Raw genomic sequence first — 22,443 nt, 5'->3', positions numbered from 1 at the left:
GAAATTTCTTACATGGGGGTGCGTATTCAGCAAGGCTCCCTGAAAGCTCCATCAGGGACACTTGTAACCCCACTTAGTGCAACATTTCATAGAAAAACATCAGAAGTTACTTTTCAAAGGTTGAGCTTATGGAGGCTCCTCTTCCTCGGCTGGCGGCTGTCATAACCGGGGCCCTGATGTTCAGCAGTGCCACACAACCCACCCTTTGGTGTGGAATTGTGCTCTGGAATCTGAACTTTTGTTTGTTTTCTAGCTCTAATGGTTGGGAAGATAAACTTGAAAACATGACCTGCTCAGAATCCGCACAGTGTTGTCTGCGTAGCAGCAGGCAGCCTGAAATGATAACTCTGAGAGGGAGTATTGTGCTTAGGAAGGAAAAATCAAATGCACAGCTACAAAATGGAGAATAACTGGCTCAGCAGCAGCAAAGGATCTGGGGCCCATAGTGAATCATAAATTGAATATGAACCAACAATGTGATGCATTTGAGAAAAGGCAAATATCCATTCTGGGTGTATTAACAGGAGTATCATATCTAAGCCATGGGAGGTAATTTTTCTACTCTGCCCTACTCGGCACTGGCACAGCCTCAGCTGGAGTATTGTGACCGGTTCTCAGCACAACAGTTGAAGAAAAATGTGGACAAATTGGAAGGAGTCCAGAGAAGAGCAACACAAATGATAAAAGTCAGGTTGTCTAAACTGTTTGAGGAAAGGTTAAAAAAAAACTGGGCATGTTTAGTCTTGAGGAAAAAAGAGTGAAGGGGGGAAGCTGATAAATCTTCCAATATGTTAAGGTCTGTTATTGAGAGGATAGTGATCAGTTTTCTCCATGTCCATTGAAGGTAGGACAAGAAGTAATGGGCTTAATCTGGAGTAAAGGAGATTCATGTTGCTATCAGGAAAAACTAACTATAAGGCTCGTTAAGCACTGGAACAAGTTACCAAGGGACGTTGTGGAATCCCCATCACTGGAGGCTTTTAAAAAGAGATTAGACACAAAAACCTGTCCGGGTGATTTGGGTTGACTTGGTCCTGCTTCAGCGCAAGGAGCTGGACTAATTGACGACTTGAGGTCCCTTCCAGCCCTTTATTTCTATGATCTAGCCCATTCATCACCTTGGGATGTTGATTCTGAAACCTAAAGATCCAAATGTACCTGGCAGCCTTGTTGATTGTTGAGCTGGATGTTTCTGCTAAAGTGAATCACCAATGGAAATGCTTACAGCACAATCCCCAGGCACCAACACCTGCAGCTTGTTTCCTCACAACCCCTGCCACAAGTACAGAAATCTTTGGCATATTGAAAACTAAAAATTATGGAGTCTGTAAAATAAATTCAGTTTAATCTCTAACCAATACCCCAAGGACTCCAGGACTGTAGTATTCATAAACCTCTTCATTTTTAATTTAAGTGAAATGGCTGCAGAATTTCCAGTCTGCCCCACCAGCTTGTAGCTGAATTCAGAAACATTGCCACAGAATTGAGGTCCAGTTTGTGGAGTGAATGGCCCTGGGGTTCTAGCTTCCCCAGTGTCGCCAGCCCTGGAGAGTTTCTCATAGGGGAGACTTCCCCAGATTATAAGGTATTTGAAGGTTCTTAGGGAAAGAAAAACCCCGGTGATACTCACTGGCATCTGGCTGTGATGGAGGGGGTACATGACGCAAGCTGCATTCTTTTGGCTGGAGTAGGAGTCCTTTTGGGAAGACCAGGTTTCCCCTTCAGCAGATAGTAGCTTTGGGAGCTGGGACCAGTGGTGAACAAAGGTCCCTGCTCTGCTTCTCTGGTACCTTTTGTAGTTTGCCTAAGAGTCCCTCCATGGAGGTTTCAGCCTTGACAGCTCCATGCAGCATGTGAGCAATGTTCTCAACAGCTGCTCAGTCCAGAATTCACACCTATAGGGAAGAGCAGGCTGGAGGGCAGGGATTGGTTGGGCTGGCTAGCTAGCCTGAGTGGTTGTAGTCCTTGGATGATGCCATGTTGATGGGGCTTTCTGCTTTGCTCTCAGTGTTGGATGAAGCCACCAGTGCTCTGACAGAGGAGGTGGAGAATGAGCTATACTGCACCTGCGCTCAGCTGGGGATGACACTAGTCAGTGTGGGACATCGCACCAGCCTGGAAAAGGTGAGACAGAGAGTGGCAGACCTATTTCCATCAGCAGTGTGGGGCCTGTTAGCTCCTGGACTGCATGTGGGACTGAACAGGGCAGGGAAGGGCAGGTGGATGAATGGGCGAGGCATATGTTGTCAGTGGGTGGATGGCATGGAGTTGGGCAGGGAGGGAGAGAGATGGTGGGGTGTATATGGGTCAGCTCCTGGGGAGGAAGTGGATCCCCCCCCCCCCACTTTGAAGCCAAGGCACTCAGTTGTGTGTTGCTGAATTGCAGTTTCACAGTTGGATTTTGAAACTCTCCGGAAGAGGAAGATGGGAACTAACAAGAACCGAGAGAGTGAGGCGGCTCCCAGCCAGTGAGGGATGCTGAAAAAAGTACTGAGGCTTGCGACTGGTTAATTACCCAGGAGCTGCAGAAACTACCTGCGCCACAGGAGATACCTGATTAGTAGAACTGTAGGAACTGCAGAGCCACCAGGAGCCAATAAGTATTCAGGGAGGAAGGTGATGGTTTCTGGATTTGACTGAAGGAACCAGGGCTGAGTCTTTTCTTTCTGCCTGTTGTCCAAACTGCTGCTTGTTGGGTGCTGCTGAGAGTGGAGGCTTCTGTCCCTCCCAGAGAGTGGGCTTCTCCCCAAACCATTCCCCTGGCATCTGATCCCCTCTTCCTGCCTATCGTGGTAGGGGGGAGCAGAAGGAGCCCCACTTCTTGCTGCTTTTGAGAGGGGATAACTTTGGATGGAGTGGGAGAACTTCTGGGTGCCAGGAGAAGGCATCATTTGGTGCTATGCAAAAGCAGGGCCAGTGCTGCCTGCATTTGACTGCAGTGTGATGCTGGCTCAGAAAGGACCATGGTCTCCACAGGGACCATTATCATCTGGGCCTGAGGCTGGAATCTGTTTGGATGGACAGGGCCCATGTCTCCTCATTCTGTTCAGGGCCGTGCTCAGCACATGGTGGATTAGTCCATGGAGTTTGTGTCATCTCACCCCAGGATGAACCTCACTAGAAGCATTTTGCATGAAAATCCTGGGCCTGTTCGCATGGGGTATGTGTGTCAGCATTCATCAAGCAGCCTGAGCTGGTGCCAGACAGCAGCCGCCACCGCCTCCTGTCATCCTGCACTAGGGCTGGCCTTACAGGTGGGCTATGTGGGCGACTGCCTAGGGCATCGGGGTGGGGGAGGATGCAGCGTCCGAGTGCCACAAGCTGGTGGCGCTGGGCGGGGGGTGAGCAGTGCTGCCCTGAGCTGCCAGCCTTTCTGGAAGGTGCAGGTCAGCTGGGCTCATGCCTGCAGAGCCAGGGGGCCAGCCCCTGGGTCCTCCCTTCCTGTGCACCCACTCTCCTCCTGCTAGGTGTGCAGGGGTGTATGGCCAGGGGAGACCCTGGGGTCAAACTTCTCCCTGTGCAGCCTGGCAGGCACCTGATCCCTGCACCCCATGCTGCAGTTCTCAAACTCCAAAGAAAGGCCGACTCTGTCTGCACCGACACCCCTCCCCCACACAGACACAGTGCTGTGGCAGTGGGTTTGGAGCAGCTGCCGGAAAAGTGTCAGCGATTAGTGTTCTACATGGACATGCTGGAGCTGGGAGACATCCTGAAGAGAGGCCTCCAATCTGGGGTTAACCAACCTCCCCCCTCTGCCTCCTTTCTCGTTATCCAGATGCTGGGAGAGGTATTGTGGCTTCTCACTAGGGCCTTCTGCTTCTCAGGAAGGAAGCAGGACCCCCTTCCTCAGCCCCTCTGCCTGCCTCACCCTCACTCCTACTGCCCCCAGACATGGTCACTTCTCAGAGGAGCGGTCTGCTTTGGAGGTTTAGTCCAAGGTCTTCAGTGCTGGTGTAAAAAATAAAAGTCTGATCTCAGCTGAATTACTGGTGCCTACTGATTGGCTTTTTCTAGACTAGGTCCCAAATTTGATGGGGGTGGGAAGCGTGAAGAAAAGGGGAGCAGAGAGCACTCATGTTACTGGCCCTGCTCCTCCTGCAGGAGGCGCTTGTGTCCCTTGATGATCTCCTCCACAGCCTCGTGGTCATCTAAGGTGGTCAGGTCCCCAAGCTCATCTGCCTTGTCCTCTACAATCTTCTTCAGGACACGGCGCATAATCTTACCTGAACGGGTCTTGGGGAGCCGCTTTGTGACCTGTGGCAGAAAGGAGCAGAGTAAGGGCTGGAGCCCTAAGCTGTATCATCTGGGGCTGGGAGCAGTGGGGAAGGGGCTTCCGCCATGCTGTTGAGACAGGGTTGAGGGCATACAGGGTGCAGTATCCGCAGGAACAGGCCTGCGGGCTGTTACCTGAACATATTCAGGGCTTGCGTATTTTGCAATCTTCTTTGAGACCAGCTCCTTGAGTTCATTGCTCAGCCTCTCCTGAGAGACATCAGTCCCCTTCTTCAGCACAATGAACACATATGCTCCTGGGAAAAGATGGAGTTACTCATCCATGCACCAAGCCATGGTTCAGGGAGATGTCCAGTGCAGGGCTAAGCACTCTGCAGCTGGCTGAGATGCAACCTGAAGTATGATGGGGGCTGAGATGGTGTGTCTGTGACCTAAGTGAATCTCGGATCTCGTCCAAACCTTTGTACTGAAGTGGTATCACCAAAGCTGAGACTGTTCCTCTACAGGGCTACAGTTCCTCTACTCCATTGAGGTGGTGGGACCTCCCTCCTGAAGATGTCCTGGATGGAGTCCTGTGTTGCCTGAAGCTGCAAGCCCCTGCAGTGTAATGCTACCAGAGATTTGCCCCCTTCCAGCCCAAAGCCATGTGGCTCTTGCGGTGACCCGCTTACTGTGTGTACCGCAGGGGTGAGTGTGGTCCCTGTGTTCCTATGCCCCAGTACTAGTCAGGTATGCAGTCACCCTGAGAATGACTCCTTCCCCCCACCACTAGTCCTAGCAGCTGTGAAGCCCATTACAGAGATTGCAGTAGCAGGAATCAGAGCCCCTCACCTTCTCCTTTGATCTCATGAGGGAAGGCGATCACGGCTGACTCTGCCACTGCTCTGTGCTGATTCTGGAACAAAACAGGTCTGCATGTCACTTCAGCAGTCCTGGCAGGCTGGCTGCAGCCTGTCCTGCCACACACTGGCCTGGTGTGTGGCAGAGAGATGGGGAGCTCCCAAGGTGGCCTCCATGCCCTCTTCCTACTTACCTGCCACAGTAGAGTGTAGGGAAGAGGCCTGACACTTCTGCTTCCCCTTCCAGCTCGGCTTACCTCTGTGAGTGGCAACTACCCACTCTGCTCCTCCCACCCCTGCTGCAGCAGGACCCAGTAACCTGTTCACAAGATCTCACTGGGTATTCCCTGCTTACAAACCCAGGGACGTGTCGGCTCTAAAGAGCACTGAGAGACTCCAATCTCATAACAATGGGGGCCTCCAAGGGTTAATAATCCCCTACATTTGCATGATGCTCTGAATTCACCTAGCTGTAGCCTGAGCTCCAAATAAACCTTTCTCTCTCCCTTGAGTGCAAGGATAGAGCTGGGGCCTGTGCTGTTAGAACAGCTTAGTTGTGATATTGGAGCTAAATACTTTGCCATCTCGTCTGATGCTGGTGAGGAAAGTGGAACTTACCATAGTGCAGCCCTGTGCTGGGCTTTTTGACAGAAAGGTAAGAAGGCCTGAAGTGTTTGCAGGGAAAAGGGGTTGCCCCCTACCCAGTAAAGCAGCAGGTACATACTCATAGCTGTAGCTAGCTTGATGGAACTTGTGATGGGAAGAGTCCTAATGTGACTTCAGAAACGATGGCTGCATGTTGTGATCACTATCCCAGCTGGGTAGCTCTAGAGTTGGTTGGAAATCAGAGTGGGAGTGGTAGAGATGAGAGAACTGCTCCTTCCACCCTACCTGCTCCAGGTAGAACTTCTGCCCCATTCCCTACACGGCCTCCTGCTGGAGCAGAAAACTCAGGCATGATACCAAGGTGCTATGTTCACTCAGTGTTTCATGGCTTCTTTACTTGGAGGCCCCCATGCCCCTGCTCTGCTCCCTGAAGAGGCTCTCCCCACCTCAGCTCTTTGGACTTGCTTATAAGCTAGGGGTCAGATGTTTGCCACTTCTTTCTGCCCAAGCCTCTTACCACAATATCTTCCAGCTCTGCGGTGCCTAGCCTGTGCCCGCTGACACTGATGACATCGTCCAGACGTCCTGTCAGCTGGTAATATCCTTGGCTAGTACGATAGGCTCCATCTCCCGTGAAGAAAAATCCTGTGATGATCAGAACCGTGAGAGTCTCTCATAGCTAGCCCATGCTAGCTGCACCCTCTTCCCATTACCCATTCCCTTTATCTCCATGGCTTAGGTACACCCCTCCCCACATCAACACCATCCCCCCTGTATACTATGCCCCCCTTTAAACTCACAGCAAAGGGACTTCCCTACCCCCAGTCAACCTCATGGCTTCTCCCAGCTCTACAGCTCAAGGGCATTCTCCGTTACCACCCTTAATTCTGGGGTGCATGCTCCATTGCTGGACTAGCCCCATTCCCACAAGCCTGGGACACATGCCACAGTGCAGCCCTCCATGGTCTGGACACTCTTCTCTTCCCTTTCTCTCATTGCTACAGGAGCTGACATTATCATTTGTATTACAGAAGCAATTGGTGGTCCCCACTGAGATCAGGACCCCTTTGTGTTATATATACACACATAGTAAGGAGCTGTCCCTGTGCCAAAGAGCTTATGTTCCGAATAGATGAGACAGGCAACGGGTGGAAGAAAGGAAGAGCCATCTCCATTTTACAGATGGGGGACTGAGGCACAGAGAGACTACATGACTTATCCAAAGCGTTGCAGTGAGTCTGTTGGAGCCAGGAATGTAACCCAGATCTCCCAAGTGCCAGTCTAGTGCATTTGCCATAAAACCCTTCTTCATGGGGCTCTAGAAGCACTCAGTCTCCAATCCATGATCAGCTGTGTGCCTTCCTCTGTCCTTCCCTGCAAATCCTACCTGGGTAAGGCATCAAGTAGGTTTCCAGAAATCTCTTGTGGTCATTGTAAATTGTCCGTGCCATTCCTGGCCAGGCCTGAGAGATGCAGAGGGCTCCAGAGACGCTGTTCTGTGTTAGGACGTTTCCCTGGAAAATAATACCCTTTGTCATAACTGGGGCTGAGGGTAACCTCCATGCTTAGTCTTGGGTCTAGTTTTACCTGCCACATCCCCACCACAACCTTCGGACTGGGAGAGACATGGAGAGCAGTGGGGGAGGATCTAGTTCACACCACCTGCAGGGAGATGATGTGCATGTGTAGTCCACTCTGCTGCTTAACACCCAGTATTGGTCCATTGCTTCTGACAGAAGCCAGTTCTCACTCAGGCCCAGCCTGTTCTATGCCCTTGTCCAGATCTTCTTCCCCTAGTGTGTTCCAGGCTCCCTGGGCACTGGCATATAGCTACAGCTATGACTGTAAGTCTAGCATGGCATCCGTTCAGTTACTGAGGAGCTGGAAACCACTGTTCCAGAAAATACCTTTGTAGCATTTCTGAGGCGAGCCTCCAAACTTCTCCCAGGACAGGGTGCTACAGAGAATGGTGCAGGAACACAGGCTGAGATGCCAAGGGGTTGCTACCAGCTCCCTTGCTGCAGTTGCTCGAAATAGGAGGATCTGTGGGGAGTGGGACATGACCTTGGGGGTGGGGGTGTGTGGAAGACAGGTGCAGCTTGCAAGTCCTCTACTTCCAGCCTCTGCCTGCTAGAGGGGACAGTATGGGAACGTTGGCTAAGAGAACCTCTGGACTGATAGTTGTAAGTTACCTTGTCATCCAGGAGGGCAGGGCTGATCCCAAAGAGTGGTCTCATGGCCATGCCTGGGAGAATCTCATCTCCAGGGCTGGATGGACGGGGAGAGATACAGATGCCTCCTGTTTCTGAGGTAAATGTAATGGTGACACCCGTGAAATTAGGTCAAAGCGAAAGCCGTGGAACACTGCTAAGAAATCCACCTTCCCCCCTAAGTCTTGCATGGTTAATGCAGCTGCTTCCGTGCCCATGCAGGGGTTGCTGTAGGCAAGGCTCTCTGCTGTCTGGAGGTGGCTGGAAAAGATTGTTAATTAGAGATGGAAAGTCTTGCTCATCTAGACCAGCGCTGGATTGGTCCCTACCGTCTCTTCTCCAGGTTAATTTTAAATCCTATCATTTATTTAACTGTCTGACCTGTGGTGGGGCCAAAAGGCTCCCTGTGCTGGGCACTTGGCTAAAATGGGCCATGCACATCTATGGTGATGTCTAAATAATAATTGCCCCAAGCTGAACAATCCCAGATGGGTATTACACCTCCTAAGATAGGGAGATGACTGGGGAACTGCTTAAGTGCCTGTAATGGGAGGAGTCTTCTTTGCTTCTTACCAGTTTGCCACCATGTGTCAACTACTGGGCACCGTGCATCCCCAACCACGTTGAAGTACCACTCCCACGCTTCTGTGTTGATGGGTTCTCCCACTGCAAGGGGAAAGGGAGATGAATCGTGTTTAAGGGACAATTCAGAAAAATCTTTCTCCTTCCGTTTTCCTTCGACATACTGGCTTTATCAAGATCATGGACCTGGGCCAACTAATAGGCCTTCTCCTTGGTGGTATATTCTCTCACTGCGAAGTACTGACCCAACACACACCTCTAATCCAGCCCACTACTGAACTGAGTCTGAGAGTGATAGTCTGGTCAGCCCTGAACCATCACCTGATACCAACCTGATCCAAGGGTCTTGAGGGAAGATCTGTCATATCTCTTTACCCACTCGTCCCCATATCTCAGCAGCAAGCGAATTGCTGTGGGTGCTCCATAGAACTGATTAATTCGTAACCTCTCCACTGTTTCCCAGTAACGCCCTGGAATAGGAAACTGGGCCAGTTACCTCTAGAATTGGCTCATTCACCCTGATCCCAATACTTTCCTTGCTTCCATACCCCTGCTGTAGCCAGGCCAACCTAGCTCAGGGTAAACACCAGGAGCAGCAGCAGTGGCTCTTTCCTTCCTTGGGAGCCCTTCCTGATAACCATCTCCACAGCGCTCTCTGTGGCAGGGAAGGGCACAACTAGCCTCCCCCTCAGGACCCTACCATGTGGAGGTGACTTCCCAAACATGTAATACACAAGAGACTACTCCAGAGAAGGAGGGATTTTCTCTTCTCCTTACTGCTCCACCCATGAATAAGATGGTTTCCTACCACCTCCCCTGGGGTGTGAGAGGAATTCAGTGTGTTTTTCAGCTCCACACAGGGACCCAACTCGTGCCATGGTGGCAGGAGTCTTTGGTATGTGGGCTGAGATGGGAATTAATTTCAGGCCTCTCTCTCTTCTGTATAGAGCGTCCAGGGTCACTTCCCTGCTTGCCAGAGATTTCAGAGCAGGGTTACATTCATGCATTTCTAATAGCTTCTTACAGTTCTAGCAGAATGGCTGCCAAGCATTTTTGAAGAAGGATCCTTGGTCCCTCAGCCCCACAGCCTCTTTCGGCTGCCCTTCCCTGAGGCCAGGGCTCTTCTGAACCTCATTACTCACCAGGATTGGGGTACACTGGAGTGCTCTCAAAAAGGACTGTGGTACCTCCGTTGCACAGAGGGCCGTACACCACGTAACTGTGCCCTGTGATCCAGCCGATGTCGGCTACGCAGCCAAAGACATCCCCATCGTGGTAATCAAACACATACTGTGCAAAAAAAAGAAGAGAGCAAGAGCTATAGCCTGGAGACAGGGCCCCTCCTACCACAGAGGTTGCCAGAGCAGCTCTTGTGTGGGAGAGATCTGTAACTAAAGTCTCCTGTCTCTGCCAGCCATGTCTTCCCCTTCATAGATGCCAAGGCCAGAAGGAGCCATTGTGATCACCTCACCTGCCCTCCTGTGTAACACAGGCCATAAAACTTCTCCCAAATAATTCCTAGAGCAGATCTTTTAGAAAAAACATCCCATCTTGACTTAAACATTGCCTTTGATGGAGAATTCACCACAGGCTTGGCAAATTGTTCCAATGCTTAATTACTGTTCAAAATGTACACCTTATTTCCAGTCTGAATTTGTCTAGCTTCAACTTCTAGTTGTTGGATCATGTTGTACTTTTCTCTGCTAGACTGAAGAGCCTATTATAAAATATTTGTTCCCCGCGTGAGTACTTATAGACTGTCATCAACTCACACCTTAACCTTCTCTTCAATCTAAATAGATTGAACTCCTTGAGTCTATCACTATAAGGCATGTTTTCTAATTCTTTAATCATTCTCATGGCTCTTCTCTGAACCTTTTCCAATGTATCAACATCCTTCTTTAATTGTGGACCACAGAACTGGACACACTATTCCAGCAGCGGTTGCACCAGTGCCAAATACAGAGGTAAAATAATCTCTCTACTCCTACTTGAGATCCCCTTGTTTATCCCAGGATGCCATTAGCTCTTTTGGCCATACTGTCACACTGGGAGATCCTGTTCACCTGATTATCCACCATGACTCCCAAATTGTTTTGAGTCACTGCTTCCCACCCTCTCTGCTACACCCATCTGTCACCGCTTGTCCCTGTTTAGCCTGTAAGCAGGGACTGGCCTATTCTGCATTTGCGCAGCACCCAGCACAATGGAGCCGTAGTCCTGGTTAGGGCCCTGCTGAAAAAGAAATAAATAACTAAAGCAGCTTCAGTCCTGTGCTGAGGAAAGGAGCCAGGGTCCTGATGCAAATTCAAACAAGCCAGTTCCCATTACTACTGGAGTCAACACTTGAGGACTGTCAGGAACTCCAGAAGACCCTTCCAAAGGTAGACTTGGCAACATGATGTCAGATGAAATTCACTGTTGGCAAGGGCAAGGGCATGCTTGTTGGAATGAATCATTTGGACCACTCCTTCACATTGCTGGATTCTAAATTGACTGGGACCACTCACGGAAAAGAGCTACTCCTGTGCAAACAAGTTATTAGGCTGTATAATGAATTGAACTGACCATGTGATACTGCCATTAGACAAATCAACAGTAAGTTCGTAGCTGGAGTTCTGTTCAGCATTGCTTGTCACTTCACACACAGGTACAGTAGAAATAGAAATGAGTGGAGGCCTAGACGACTTCCCTAAGAGGCCAGACTATTTAGTTCAAAGAGGAGATGAGTCAGAGGGGATGTGACAGTGGTGTATCGATTTGCCAGTAAAAAAAAAAAAGTTTCTTTCCACTTGCCAGCCCTCAAACTCCCCGGTGAGCAGAACTGGGCTCCTTCCACCTCACAACACTCTCTAATAAAGACAAATAGTTGCACTGCTGCTCTGCAAGCCAAACTAGATTCCAACCCCTCTCTTCTTGCGGCGTTGGCTCTGCAGGACTAGCAGGCAGACACCCCTCTGTCCCTCTCCGCAAGGTAAGCCTGGCTCCGCACCAGCACAGGGAGCCGGAGTTCAGACCTTGCTATTTTCCACACCCTCCCATTTCATTGGATGTAGGGGGAGGGACAGAATGTCCTAAAGTAACTGGATAGCCGGGCTGGCCCTGAGAGTGAAACCTGTATTTTACTTGGGCCTGGCTCCTCTTACTCCATTTCCCATCTGTTTCCCACCAAGCAAGTTTCCCAGTGTAATGTCTCTTGGAAGCCCTTTGTTTCTTGGCGGTTGCTCTGGGATCCGCCATTTCCAACAATACTTTAAAAGGCTTTCGTCCCTTACTAACATGCTCTAGCTGCCATCAGGTTTGCTGTGGCAATGCTCCAGCAGCTCCCCACAAAGTGGGCCCCGCTGACAGGAGGGTGACAGATGAGGATTCCAGGGGTGAGGAAGGCTCTGGTGTGTTTGTAATGGAAACTCGCTGTCCTCTGAGCTAGTCTCTGTTTAAAGTAACAGCGTATTCAAGCAGCAGCAGCTTGCTGAACCCACCCGGGGAAAACGAGCAGGAATTCATTCCAGCTCTGGTCATGTTTTCCAGAGCAGCTGGAGCCAAAGTGGCCGTGTGTTGGAATTGGACAGTGCTGCCTGATGCCCACATTCCTGTCCTGGGACAACATCCGCTGCTTTGTTCTGTGTCAAATCACTGGCTCCCTGATTTCCACATGTCCCACCCCCAGGCACACAGGGCATTTCAGACCTAAGTCACCAGATCTGGCCTCACATGAATACTAGATGCACCAAGGCTAGGACTGGAGCCCTCTGGTAAGAGGGCCTGGGTGGAGGTGTGAAGGTCCCTGGATCAGGTATAGGGGGAGCTTGCCCATGGCTAAGGAGCCCACACTGAGGTGTTTAGAAAGGGACTTGTCTCATGAGAAGCCAGAAGGGTGGCTCTTGTGTAAGACCGACAGGCCCTAGTGGTCAGTGGGCAGGATTGAACCTGGGACCTCTGGAGCTTAGTGCGTGAGCGTCTACTGCATGAGCTAAAAGCCCCATGGCTGTTAGCTAAGGCTGTAGAGCAGACTCAATCTCTCTCTCTCTCTAAGTGGTCTTGGTGCCACTAGATGGGACAGAACACCACACCCAGGAGGTGTGTGGGTTACACTTGGAAGCTGTTTGCTTGGTGAACTGTCTCAAGCAATGGACTTTTCCCCACTTCCCTTGGGGGGCTGTTCTGCAGCCCAGTACTGCGCTGTCTCAGGAACACGAGTGTGGCTCAGCACGTGAGCTCCCAGCAGCTCGGTCTCCAGCTCTCTCTCATGTCTGCACAGCAAAAAACCAACAACCCCGCAGCAGTGAGTCTCTGCACCTAAGTCAACGGGTGCCCAGTGCTCACGCTACAGCACTAGAAATAGCCATGTAGACATTCATGCTCAGGCTCTGAAGCCCGGGGGAAGAGGGTGGGTGTCAGAGCCTGAGCTCCAGCCTCAGCGGGAATGTCTACACAGCTAGTTTTAGTGGTGTGGCATGAGCCTGAGTCTGTATACCCAGGCTCTGAGACTCGCTGCCGTGGGGTTTTCCCCCCAAGTGTAGATGTATCTTCAAAGGTCTTGCCTACAGGCAACCTAATGACTGGAATAAAATCTGGGACATTGCTGTCTGTTTTAGGGGCTTCCTCTTCCCAGAGCTACCTCTGCTCCATTGAAGTATGGACCCCTCTCTTTAGTGCTCTAGGGGCTTTCTTCAGGAGCAGAGCTTTCACTCTCATGTATGCTTGGGGGTAGTTGAAGCTCAGAACACAGGGGAGAGGGGGCTTGGAGATCTCTCTCTCTCTCTCTCTGTAAGTATATCCTGTATTCCCCATTGCCGGCCTGTAAGCAGGTTGCTGGCTAAACTGCAACAGAGCTCATGCAGAGAAGGAAAAGGCTGGAATATTTCTGTAAGATACCAGCCATTTCTCCCTCTCCATCCCCTGGAATAAACTGGCTGGGTGTCTGAGCAATGCTTTTCTCTGTGGGCGGAGCACCCTCCCTGAACTGATTGGCTCAAGGCGTGGTGAGGACAGAAGAAGGAAAAAACAAATGTTTAGACATAAATGACTGTAAATATAAAACCTGTGTCTTGCTGGTGTTTGCTGCTCCTCCCCCCCTTTCTACCTCACTTGTCATCTTGGCAGCTCTTTGAGGCACAGACCGTCTCTTCCCAAGGGTTGGAGCAGTGCCCAGCAGAACAGGGCACCCAGGTCTACCTGGGGCCTCTGGGTGCTACTATAAGTAATGAATAATTGACCTGCTCTAGAATATGCACTGGTGCCCCCTGTTGCCTGGACTCAGTCTTGCTCCATTCCTAGTAACCGTCTTGCTCTCCAGCAGCTGGACCCCTAATAACATTAGCAGCTCCCAGATTGTGCTTTAGCTCAAATAGTAGAGACATGGTCTTGTCATCATAGCTTGGTAGTTCTGCTGCCTGTACGCCTTGACCCGACGACCCCGGTGTCTGTGTCTAGGCCTCGTTACCTTGTGCGTGATGGCAGCATAGAGCAAGTATCCTGCCTGGGAGTGGACCAGCCCCTTGGGTTTGCCAGTACTGCCTGATGTGTAGAGAAGGAACAGCAAGTCTTCACTCTCCATGGCAGCAGGCTCACAGCATACATCCTCTTTCATCATTTCCTATGACACAAAGCAGAGAGGTTCTCACTCAGCTCCAGGATCTCCTCACAGCCCCCAGATTTCCCTCCATTCTCCCCACACTTGCTCTGACCTTACATTTCATTAGTCATTTACTAAGCCCAGACGAGCTGAATGGAAAGCATTGTATACGTCAGAGAAATGAACCCCACTGTGGCTTATTCCTCTGCTGCCTGGTGACGGGCCAACGCTGCTTGGCAGGGGGATAGCACTGCGGAGGCTGGGACAGCACTCTAGCAAACCAGATCCTAACCCCTCTCCCCACATTCAGGCTCTTGAATCCTGTTGCTTCTTCCTTCCTACGTTTCTCAAGTCCATCCCTTCCTCTCCTTCCCTATGGCTAACATCTCATCCAATTGGTCAATTCTCATCTTCGTTACTGCAGCCTCTGCCGCTCATGCTTCCCTGCCTGATCCTCTCCAGTACATACCAGAATGGGTGCTGCCACTGTGACCATGCCACCCAACTCTCTTCAGAGCCCTTCAGTGTCTTCCTTTCACCTTCCACATCTGGTTTAAGGTCCTTTTCCTCCCGCTCACAAGGCCCTACAGAACGCTGCCCCATCAACATCTTCGCTCTCATTTCCTCCTCTATTTCCTTAGCTTCCTAGTCATGTCTTTGCATCTTCTTCTATGCTGCCCTTAAGCTTTGAATTCCCTCCCACTCCCAAACGCTCACCCCCTCTTCATTCAGCTAGCTCCTTAAAACGCAGAACTACTCCGGAAAGTGACTATCAAAATGGTACCAGTGGGGCCAGTGTTTATTGTTTTTCACTCTTGCCAGATCAAGTGTGCTGTGTTCAAGTAAACGGAGGGGTTCTCTTCCACATGCTGGCACCACAAACTCCCCATGGGTTCTGAGGGTCAACCTGGCTCTTGCTGGCTCAGGCATCACCACCAGTAATAACGATTCTGCAGTTGGGGCGCACTTAAAAATTCTGCTGAGGCCCTGTCCAGAATAGACTCCAGCTCCCTCTCCCAGGCCTGTGTAGCCAGCAGGAGTAAAAGGCTGTAATCACTGAGCCAGCAGCTCTAATGCTGAACCCTGCCACAGAGCAGATCTCCTGAGTAGGAAGAGGCCATTTGTTCCTGTCACTTTTCTCACCATAACAGAATTCTGTGAGAAGCCTTCTCATGTTAATTAGGTTATTTGTTGAGCACAGACAGTGAGTTCCGCTCTGTACAAAACATGGTGGAGCAGTTGTTCTGAACCCAGGAGCTAACAACAAAATATTTCTTCAGCAAGCATAAGTGCTGCTACCCTGAGGTCTGACCATCATTGGGTGCATTGTGCCTCACTAGGAGCGTAAACACCAAGAGAGACAGCCCGCGTCACTGTCTAGGCCAGGGGTAGGCAACCTATGGCACGTGTGTCAAAGGCAGCACGTGAGCTGATTTTCAGTGGCACTCACACACCCCAGGTCCTGGCCACCGGTCCGAGGGGCTCTGCATTTTACTTTAATTTTAAATGAAGCTTCTTAAACATTTTAAAAACCTTATTTACTTTACATACAACAATAGTTTAGTTATATATTATAGACTTACAGAAAGAGACCTTCTAAAAATGTTAAAATGTATTTCTGGCATGCAAAACCTTAAATTAGAGTGAATAAATGAAGGCTCGGCACACTGCTTCTGAAAGGTTGCCGACCCCTGCTCTATGCCTTGTATAGCACTGACTGCTAGGACTGCCGTCAGTAAATGTGACTGTGGGCCCCACCCAGATTGGAATAGAAGGGTACTGCAGGCCAGGAATAAGGTGCATGGACAAAGCTGTGTGGAGAGCCCAGGGCTGGAATAGCAGGGCGTGCTACAGGCCAGGTCTGAGGTACATGTACAGATAGTTTTCAAGATCTTGCCCACACTATTGCAGGCTCTGGTTAGTGCTGCCAGCCCCTGATGTTACACAGAGAATATTGTGTCTCCAAGAGCTCCCCACATTAACTCATTCATTCATTCTGGAAAGCAGGGCAACTGTTGTTGGGAAGGTTCCTGGCCTTCGGACCATGACACTATTACCCCAGAACAATGTCCCCAGTGCAACTAAGTGCAAACAGGGTCCTTTGGGCTGGGCTGGAAACCCACCCCCACCACTTCTCCTGATTCCCTAGAGCAGATGTCCTACCCTAGGGGGAAGTTGGTGGTAGCTCCACATGGCATCTCACCTCCTCCAGAGGCACATCCAGTTTTGACATGGGAACCTTTTGCTCAGTCCTCATGGAAACCAGAACTCGCTTCACCAGTGGGCACGTCTGCACGGCCTGGTCCACTGTCTGCTTCAGCTCAATAACCTTGCCCCCCCTCAGCCCCTGATTCACAGTGATCACTGTCTCTGACTGCGCTGAAGAGGGCAAAAGAGAAGAAAATGAACAGCAGCATGATCAGCCCTTCCCCTCAGCCCAGCTGCCCCTCTGCCCTCCATCATTATTACCAGGATGTCTAGCGCCCCCTCCCCCCCGGCTCCAGACACACATCTAACCCTGCCCTGCCCCACATGCCTTTTCTCTCTCCTTCCCCCTCCCATCTCCAGTTTTCATGGCCTCTCTTTAAAATAAGAGCAGCAGTTTTAAACTCTTTCTTTCCCATTAATGTGTCCCATTAAGTCACATACAACTTGATGAGAGGCAGCACTCCAGGCCCTTGCTCCCTCTGTTGAGGCAGAGAACTCAAGCCCCCGCACCAAGAGACGATGGCCTGACAGACCCTGCTGCTCTAGGAGCTTATTTTTAAAATGCTGAATTTGATGAAGCCGGGCATAGCATCCACTGGGCTGGAAGAGGCTTCTAGTGAGACCTAGTGAATAGCCTTGCATCAGGGGAGGCCCTCTACTGGGATACAGTATTTAGTCCTCTCCTCCCTGCCGTGCATCATCATGGCAGGATTTCTTAATCATCCCTGATAGGGCAGGGGATGTTTCTCCTTAAAGAGGTCCAAGGAGCAGCATTCCAGCACCGTCCCTTGGCAGCATATGCCACTGCTGAGCTCTGCTTAGGGTTAGAGAGCGTCTCTGAATATTGAACCTGAACTTCCCTGGCTGCATCTTAAGCCTCTTCCTTCCAGGCCTGCCCGTGGGAATGAGCGATCCCTGTGCAAACCGTTTCATCTCCCTCAGTCGACTTCCTGGCTGCAGGTTTTATTTTCCAAACCGTCTCTCAGGGCAGGGCTTGTCTGTAGCTACAGCTTGTGGGGAGTTGTGGTGATGTTCTTGGGTGGCCTGAGCATGTGGTCCAGGGCCCACTTGTTTCCTCCATTCCCTCAGGCCACTCTCTCCTCCATGGCTGGAGGAGTAAGAACGCCAGGGCCAGGAAGCTTTGGGCACAATCCCCACACCCTCAGCCCCACTGGTCACTGAAGCTGACAGGGGTTTATATTGTTCTCCAAGGGGCCAGGCTGAAGGGACAATTTGTGTACAGAGCACCTATCAGTTGTGAAGAAGGCTCTTACCATCCCGGATCCTGTCAGCTAGAGCCTCGGAGCTGAATCCGGCAAATACCACAGTGTGTACGGCTCCTATCCGGGCACAGGCTAGCATGCTTGCCACAGCCAGAGGGCATGGGGGCATGTAGATGGTGACTCGGTCACCTTTTTTTACTCCCTGTCGTTTCAAGGTGTTTCCCAGACGGCAGGTCAACTCAAGCAGTTCTCTGTCCAAAGAAACCAGCTTGTAGTTAGAAGCTCTCCCATTCCAGAAGCCTCTCTGAACTGGGAACAGATGGGGCTAGCTTCCCTTCCCTTCCCTTCTGGGAGCCCCACAGAGCTGGAGATAAATGACTCTGGTCCCTTAATCAGATAAGTAACCATACCAGCCCTCTGTGCTCAATTCCTCTAGCTCAGGGCCCCTTGATGGGGTAAGTACTGACCTGTATGTAACCCGAACTTCTTTCCCAGGCTCATCTTTCTCCCAGATCAGGGCCACTTTGTTTGGGGCTATATGGACATGTCGATCCAGACAATTCACTGAAAGAGAAGATTGACTGTCATTACCCTCTCAGCTATTTTCAATTCTAGTAAAGCCAGTGCTCGCCACTTCATTTTCTGAATACAATCAGGGTGGCTGCATTGTAAGTTTGACTGTTATTCAACCCCTTAAACCACATCATTGCTAGCACCAGCCATCAGGTCAGAAGCACCACCCCAATCCCACTCCCACACCTTCCTCCCTGCCACACCCATGACCATCCTCCTCATCCTTACTTGCAATCTGCACATTCCTAACCAGAAACTGCCCCCAAACACCCTGAGTAACCATAACAGCCCTCTGCACTCCTCCTTGGTGGCTCTCTGAGTGCCTCATGAATATTAACTCAGTCATTTCTCAGCAACCCTGTGTGGCAGGTAAGCAATCCACAGGGAACACTACACCTCCCACTGAAATGCAGCTGCCTCTTTAGTGGAATGAGGCAGCTATTAAACAGTGACAGCAGCACTCCAGGAGGCAGTTTAGGACAGGAAGTGAGGAGCGCTGCAGAGGGAATGTAGGGAAGCAGAATGCAATCACCTGAGATGGAATAGGGCCAGAACTCTGGGGGTACGTAGAGTTCCTTGGAATGTTGAATGACCACAAGCGGTCAAGACCTTGGTTTTAAATCTTATCCCAAAGTGGGCTCCTCTGAAAGCACCAGTGTTGCCAACACTTATAGTTTTATTGGGAGTCTAATTACATATGATGTTCGTTGTAGAGCTCCAGCTCCCAGAGTTGTGATTAGGTGAGACTTTCAGCTTTCATTTAAAAAAAATTAATTTCTCTCCCTCATGGTTCCAGAGAAAAGCTTGAAAATCTGACCCCTAAACGCTCAAAAACCAGAAGGCAAATAAAAAAGGAACTAAAACTTATTTTTGAAATCTCATGATTTTGGGGGTCCTGACTCACGATTTTTGAGTGATTGGGGTTGGCAGTGCTGCTATCTAGCATTGTGAAGAGGCACTCATTGATAATGGATAAGGGAAGAGCACTAATTTCTATTTGATGACCTCAGTAGTACATGGGTGCACCTTTGAGGACTCCCACAAAAGGGTACTGACCAGGCCCAATGACACAGCTTGCGAGAGCAGCTAGGCTCACAGCACATGGTGGTCCAGCTGTATTCACACATCCTAATGAGACACACTTGCTCCCCTACAACCAATCACGTTCCTACACACCTACCACACACAGCCAATTGGAACGTTCCTGGCAGGCGTCCTCTGGCTGAACTTGTGCCTGAATCTGAGAGACCATCCCCCATTTGAACCCTTTTACCAGACCGTGCTGCTCAGCTCTACCTCCCTAGTTTTTCTTCAAGTTAAAGTGTTGGATTGAGTGGCACCGTTGAGCACTCCCGGATTTGTGTGTGAGGAGAATAAGACTGGGAACAAACACGCCAGGGAAAGTGGGGGTCAGAGGCAGGTGCTGTCCTACACTCACACCCTCGCTCTCTGACACACGTTCTTCCCTTGCCTTCCTCCCTCTTTGGCGTCTGTTCCTCAGACTATTCCTCTCAGTTTAGGATTTCCACATGCAGGGGAAAGACAGATTGGTGCACTTCCAAGAAAGCGTTTAAAAATAGAAAGCTAATTCTTGCTGCCATAGAACTTCCCCAGTAGCAACTGGCTAACAGAAGGAGTTAAAGGTGTGTGCATTCCCAGGAACAGACTCATGAGACTGAAAAGGATCCATCCTGAAGATGCTGGGACCAGGTGGGTTCCCCAAGAGGCCAGCAAACTAGGGTGGGGAGGTCTGGCTTCCTGCTTACCTGCTACATTCAGTTGTCCTCCCAGGAACCAGGACACCCAGCCCTGCTGTAGATTACAGTCTTGTACAGAGTGAAAAGGATTAATCCACATGAGTCGGTTTCTCCCTAGAGCTCCCCAGAATTCATCTGCCTGCTCCACTGACACCTTGTACAGCCCTGGGTGGTCCCTTGATCCAGGGAACGCTGCAGCTTCTGGCATATATGCAGTCAGGGGCCCGCCACTCCAAGCTCTAGCTATTCCAGAAGAAAAGGGTCCTCTAGAGGATTGACAGAAGACTTTTAGGCAGCAAGCCCTAGGAAGCAGCCAGGCCATGATCCAGGGTTGCAAGAGAGATCCCCAACTCTGCAACAAGCAGGAAATGGTCCTCAGAACTCTGCTTTTCTTCTTTAGGTACAAAACTCAGGCTAAGTGCTTTCAGTCTGCCCTGGAGCCGTGGCGTTGAACGGGAAGAGTGGAGTGTTAGCTGGGTCTCTCTCTGTCCATCAGATTATAAATCTGCACTCAGCAGACAGCTCAAGAGGTGCGCCGTCTCTTCCTGACACGCTTTCTCGCCTGTTCCAGATGGATACATGAAAAGGAAATTCAATCCCTTCTAAGGGAGGAAAGGGGGTGGGCTGTAGGAATGTTTGACTGGAATAACCTTCATGCTAATCTGAATTCTATGACGACTGCTCTTGCACTGAAGCCAGAACTGGCTGGTGATTGTATTCTCAGCAGCCGGAGCAATCCAGGCTGGCCTGTGTCACCTTACACTTTCCCTTTGTCCTGTCACTAACCTGCCCTTGCTTAGAGGTTGAATGGAACAGTTTGCCTGCTAGATTGATCTGGCCCCACCCAAGCCTCCTGCCTATCTGCTCCGCTTGAATTCTTTTCCCAATCTCACTTTGTGCCTCCCCCACTCACGCTGCCCCCTGTACCTGTAATTATTTCCCTTCCTTTATGTTCCAAATGACCTCACTCTCCTCAGTCAGAATCCTCCTGAAAATACCCTTCTGAAGGCTTTCAGCCACAGTCCACCGCAGAACTATGGGTCTATTATGAGTCTATGAAAATGCTTTGCTGACTGAGATCACACCTTCAGCTGGTCACTCAAGGGGATCTGGGCTGTTTGTATACACTCTCTGGGGCGGGGACCGTGCCTTCCTCTTTATTGTCATTGCTATTTATGCCCTGCCACAGCATGCCCAGAGTTTTACTGGCAACTGTAAAAATGAGATCCTTGCCCCAAGGGGCTTCCCATCTAAAGTTGGACTGAAGAGACACAGCCAGATTCTGATCTGCACCTCCCTGGAGATGCAACACCAAAGGCGAGGGCCAGGCAAAAGTGGCTTCAAGCACAGCTCCTGGAGTAAGTTACAGCAGTCCCTAATTGCACAGCAGCATTGTATAGCTGCCCAGGGATGGTCCCACAGCCCAGAATAACCAGAGCTCAAACTACCCTGGCCACTCCCCTTTCTAGCCACTAGCTGCACCCCAACACACTTCTTCTGAGAGCAGCGTAGGGCCCTGTGTTGCTCTTTTGCTAGGGGAATGCCCCCAGACCGGGGTTTCCAATCCCTTTGCACCAGCGGACAGTATCAATGGGCCATAGTGGGACCAAAATCTAGCCTACAGTGAAAGGATAACAGACATGGAGGATGTGGAGAATAGCCCAATAAAGAAAAGAGGGGTCCCTACCCTCCAAGTCCCAGATTCCTATGTAGAATGAGAGAAAAAAGCTAATTGCATCTGAGATGGTTTTGTTTGGGTTTTTGGCACTCTCACTACAGGGGGTGACGTAGCTTCTAGGATTTGTAGAAAGACAAAGGTTTCAATGAGTAGAGCCTGGTCATTTGGTGCAAGACCACGGAAACTGTTTCAGGGATTGGGAGACAGGGATGGAGGCTTGCCTGGAGGATGGGGAATAGCCGGAAATGAGCCCAAGATGGTGCTAGAGCAGAAATGCCGCACAAGGAAATTTGAAAGGGAGTCTGTGTGTTCAAGTGACAGCAGAGGGGCAGTGAGATGAGATATAGGGAGGCCAGGGAGGAGGAGGTGGGAGAAGTCAGATGAGAGAGAAGGCCAAGAGATAGAGCAGCTTTGAGTGTTCATGGTGGATCTCAGAGATGTTGCAAAGGAGGAACTACCAGGATGTGCTGACAGCCAAGCCCCTGGATGTGAGTGAAATTCTCTGGCCCATGATATGCAGGAGGGCAGACTAGATGGTTTAATTGTTTCTTCTGGCCTTAAATCTATGAAAGGGAAGAGAGGAGGCAGCTATGGCACTCAGATGTGATTCTGGGTGTTGGGAGGACAGTGGAATCCCAGTGATTGCAAAGGAATGACCGTGTGTACAGCACCAAATGTATTGGCAGCAGCCCCCAGTCCCCACAACAGTGAAGGGGCCTTCCCTGGAGCCCTAAGTCTCCACATAGTCTCTACTGGTACCATGAGGGGCTGAATCCCTGTCAACCATCTCCTTCCAGGTGCATCCAGGCTCCCAGGAGGCAGAGAACCCAGCAGCAACAGCAGCATGAACACAACAGGGCTGCAGCTTCACTGTCCCAGAAGCCCCTCTGATATCAGCAATGCCAAATTTTTGTGCTAGGAAAATGGGTTTGGGAGGAAGAGCTGGGGAAGAGGCT

The 22,443-nt window shown here is 50.5% G+C and overlaps 2 protein-coding genes across 15 annotated transcripts in view; one reads left to right on the top strand and one right to left on the bottom strand.

Moving 5' to 3' along the window:
- Positions 1 to 3,983, top strand: part of ABCD4 (ATP binding cassette subfamily D member 4) — a 32,218-nt gene extending 28,235 nt beyond the window's left edge. For 9 of the 14 annotated variants that reach the window (XM_043548598.1, XM_043548595.1, XM_043548594.1 and 6 more), the window contains one exon: positions 2,009 to 2,379. In XM_043548598.1, coding sequence (XP_043404533.1) covers positions 2,009 to 2,379 — 371 coding nt within the window. The other 5 variants (XM_043548606.1, XM_037900676.2, XM_043548599.1 and 2 more) reach the window with 1 other exon arrangement.
- On the bottom strand, positions 1,324 to 20,484 carry LOC102943359 (acetyl-coenzyme A synthetase 2-like, mitochondrial). Its single transcript, XM_007065226.4, has 14 exons — positions 19,819 to 20,484; positions 17,947 to 18,043; positions 17,531 to 17,730; positions 16,252 to 16,427; positions 13,917 to 14,069; positions 9,613 to 9,760; positions 8,803 to 8,940; positions 8,462 to 8,554; positions 7,871 to 7,983; positions 7,066 to 7,192; positions 6,196 to 6,323; positions 5,065 to 5,128; positions 4,408 to 4,529; positions 1,324 to 4,254 (listed from the first exon to the last, which is right to left on the bottom strand). Exons 1-14 carry the CDS (start codon positions 20,129 to 20,131, stop codon positions 4,078 to 4,080), a joined length of 2,049 nt encoding a protein of 682 aa, XP_007065288.1. The 5' UTR covers positions 20,132 to 20,484; the 3' UTR covers positions 1,324 to 4,077.
- Positions 20,485 to 22,443: the final 1,959 nt, after the last annotated feature.

The sequence above is a fragment of the Chelonia mydas genome, chromosome 6 (genome assembly GCF_015237465.2).
Source record: "Chelonia mydas isolate rCheMyd1 chromosome 6, rCheMyd1.pri.v2, whole genome shotgun sequence".
NCBI classification, from domain to species: Eukaryota; Metazoa; Chordata; order Testudines; family Cheloniidae; genus Chelonia; species Chelonia mydas.
This window is presented reverse-complemented; position numbering and strand designations above follow the sequence as displayed.

Bases quoted from the DNA above. Each gene is read 5' to 3' on its own strand.
- LOC102943359 (XM_007065226.4), bottom strand. From the start codon at position 20,131: ATGGCCTGGCTGCTTCCTAGGGCTTGCTGCCTAAAAGTCTTCTGTCAA. The intron at 17,731-17,946 runs GTCAGTACTTAC...TTCTTTGGACAG, and splicing joins GAAGTTCGGGTTACATACAG to AGAACTGCTTGAGTTGACCT. The intron at 9,761-13,916 runs GTAACGAGGCCT...TTTTTTGCACAG, and splicing joins ATGCTGCCATCACGCACAAG to TATGTGTTTGATTACCACGA.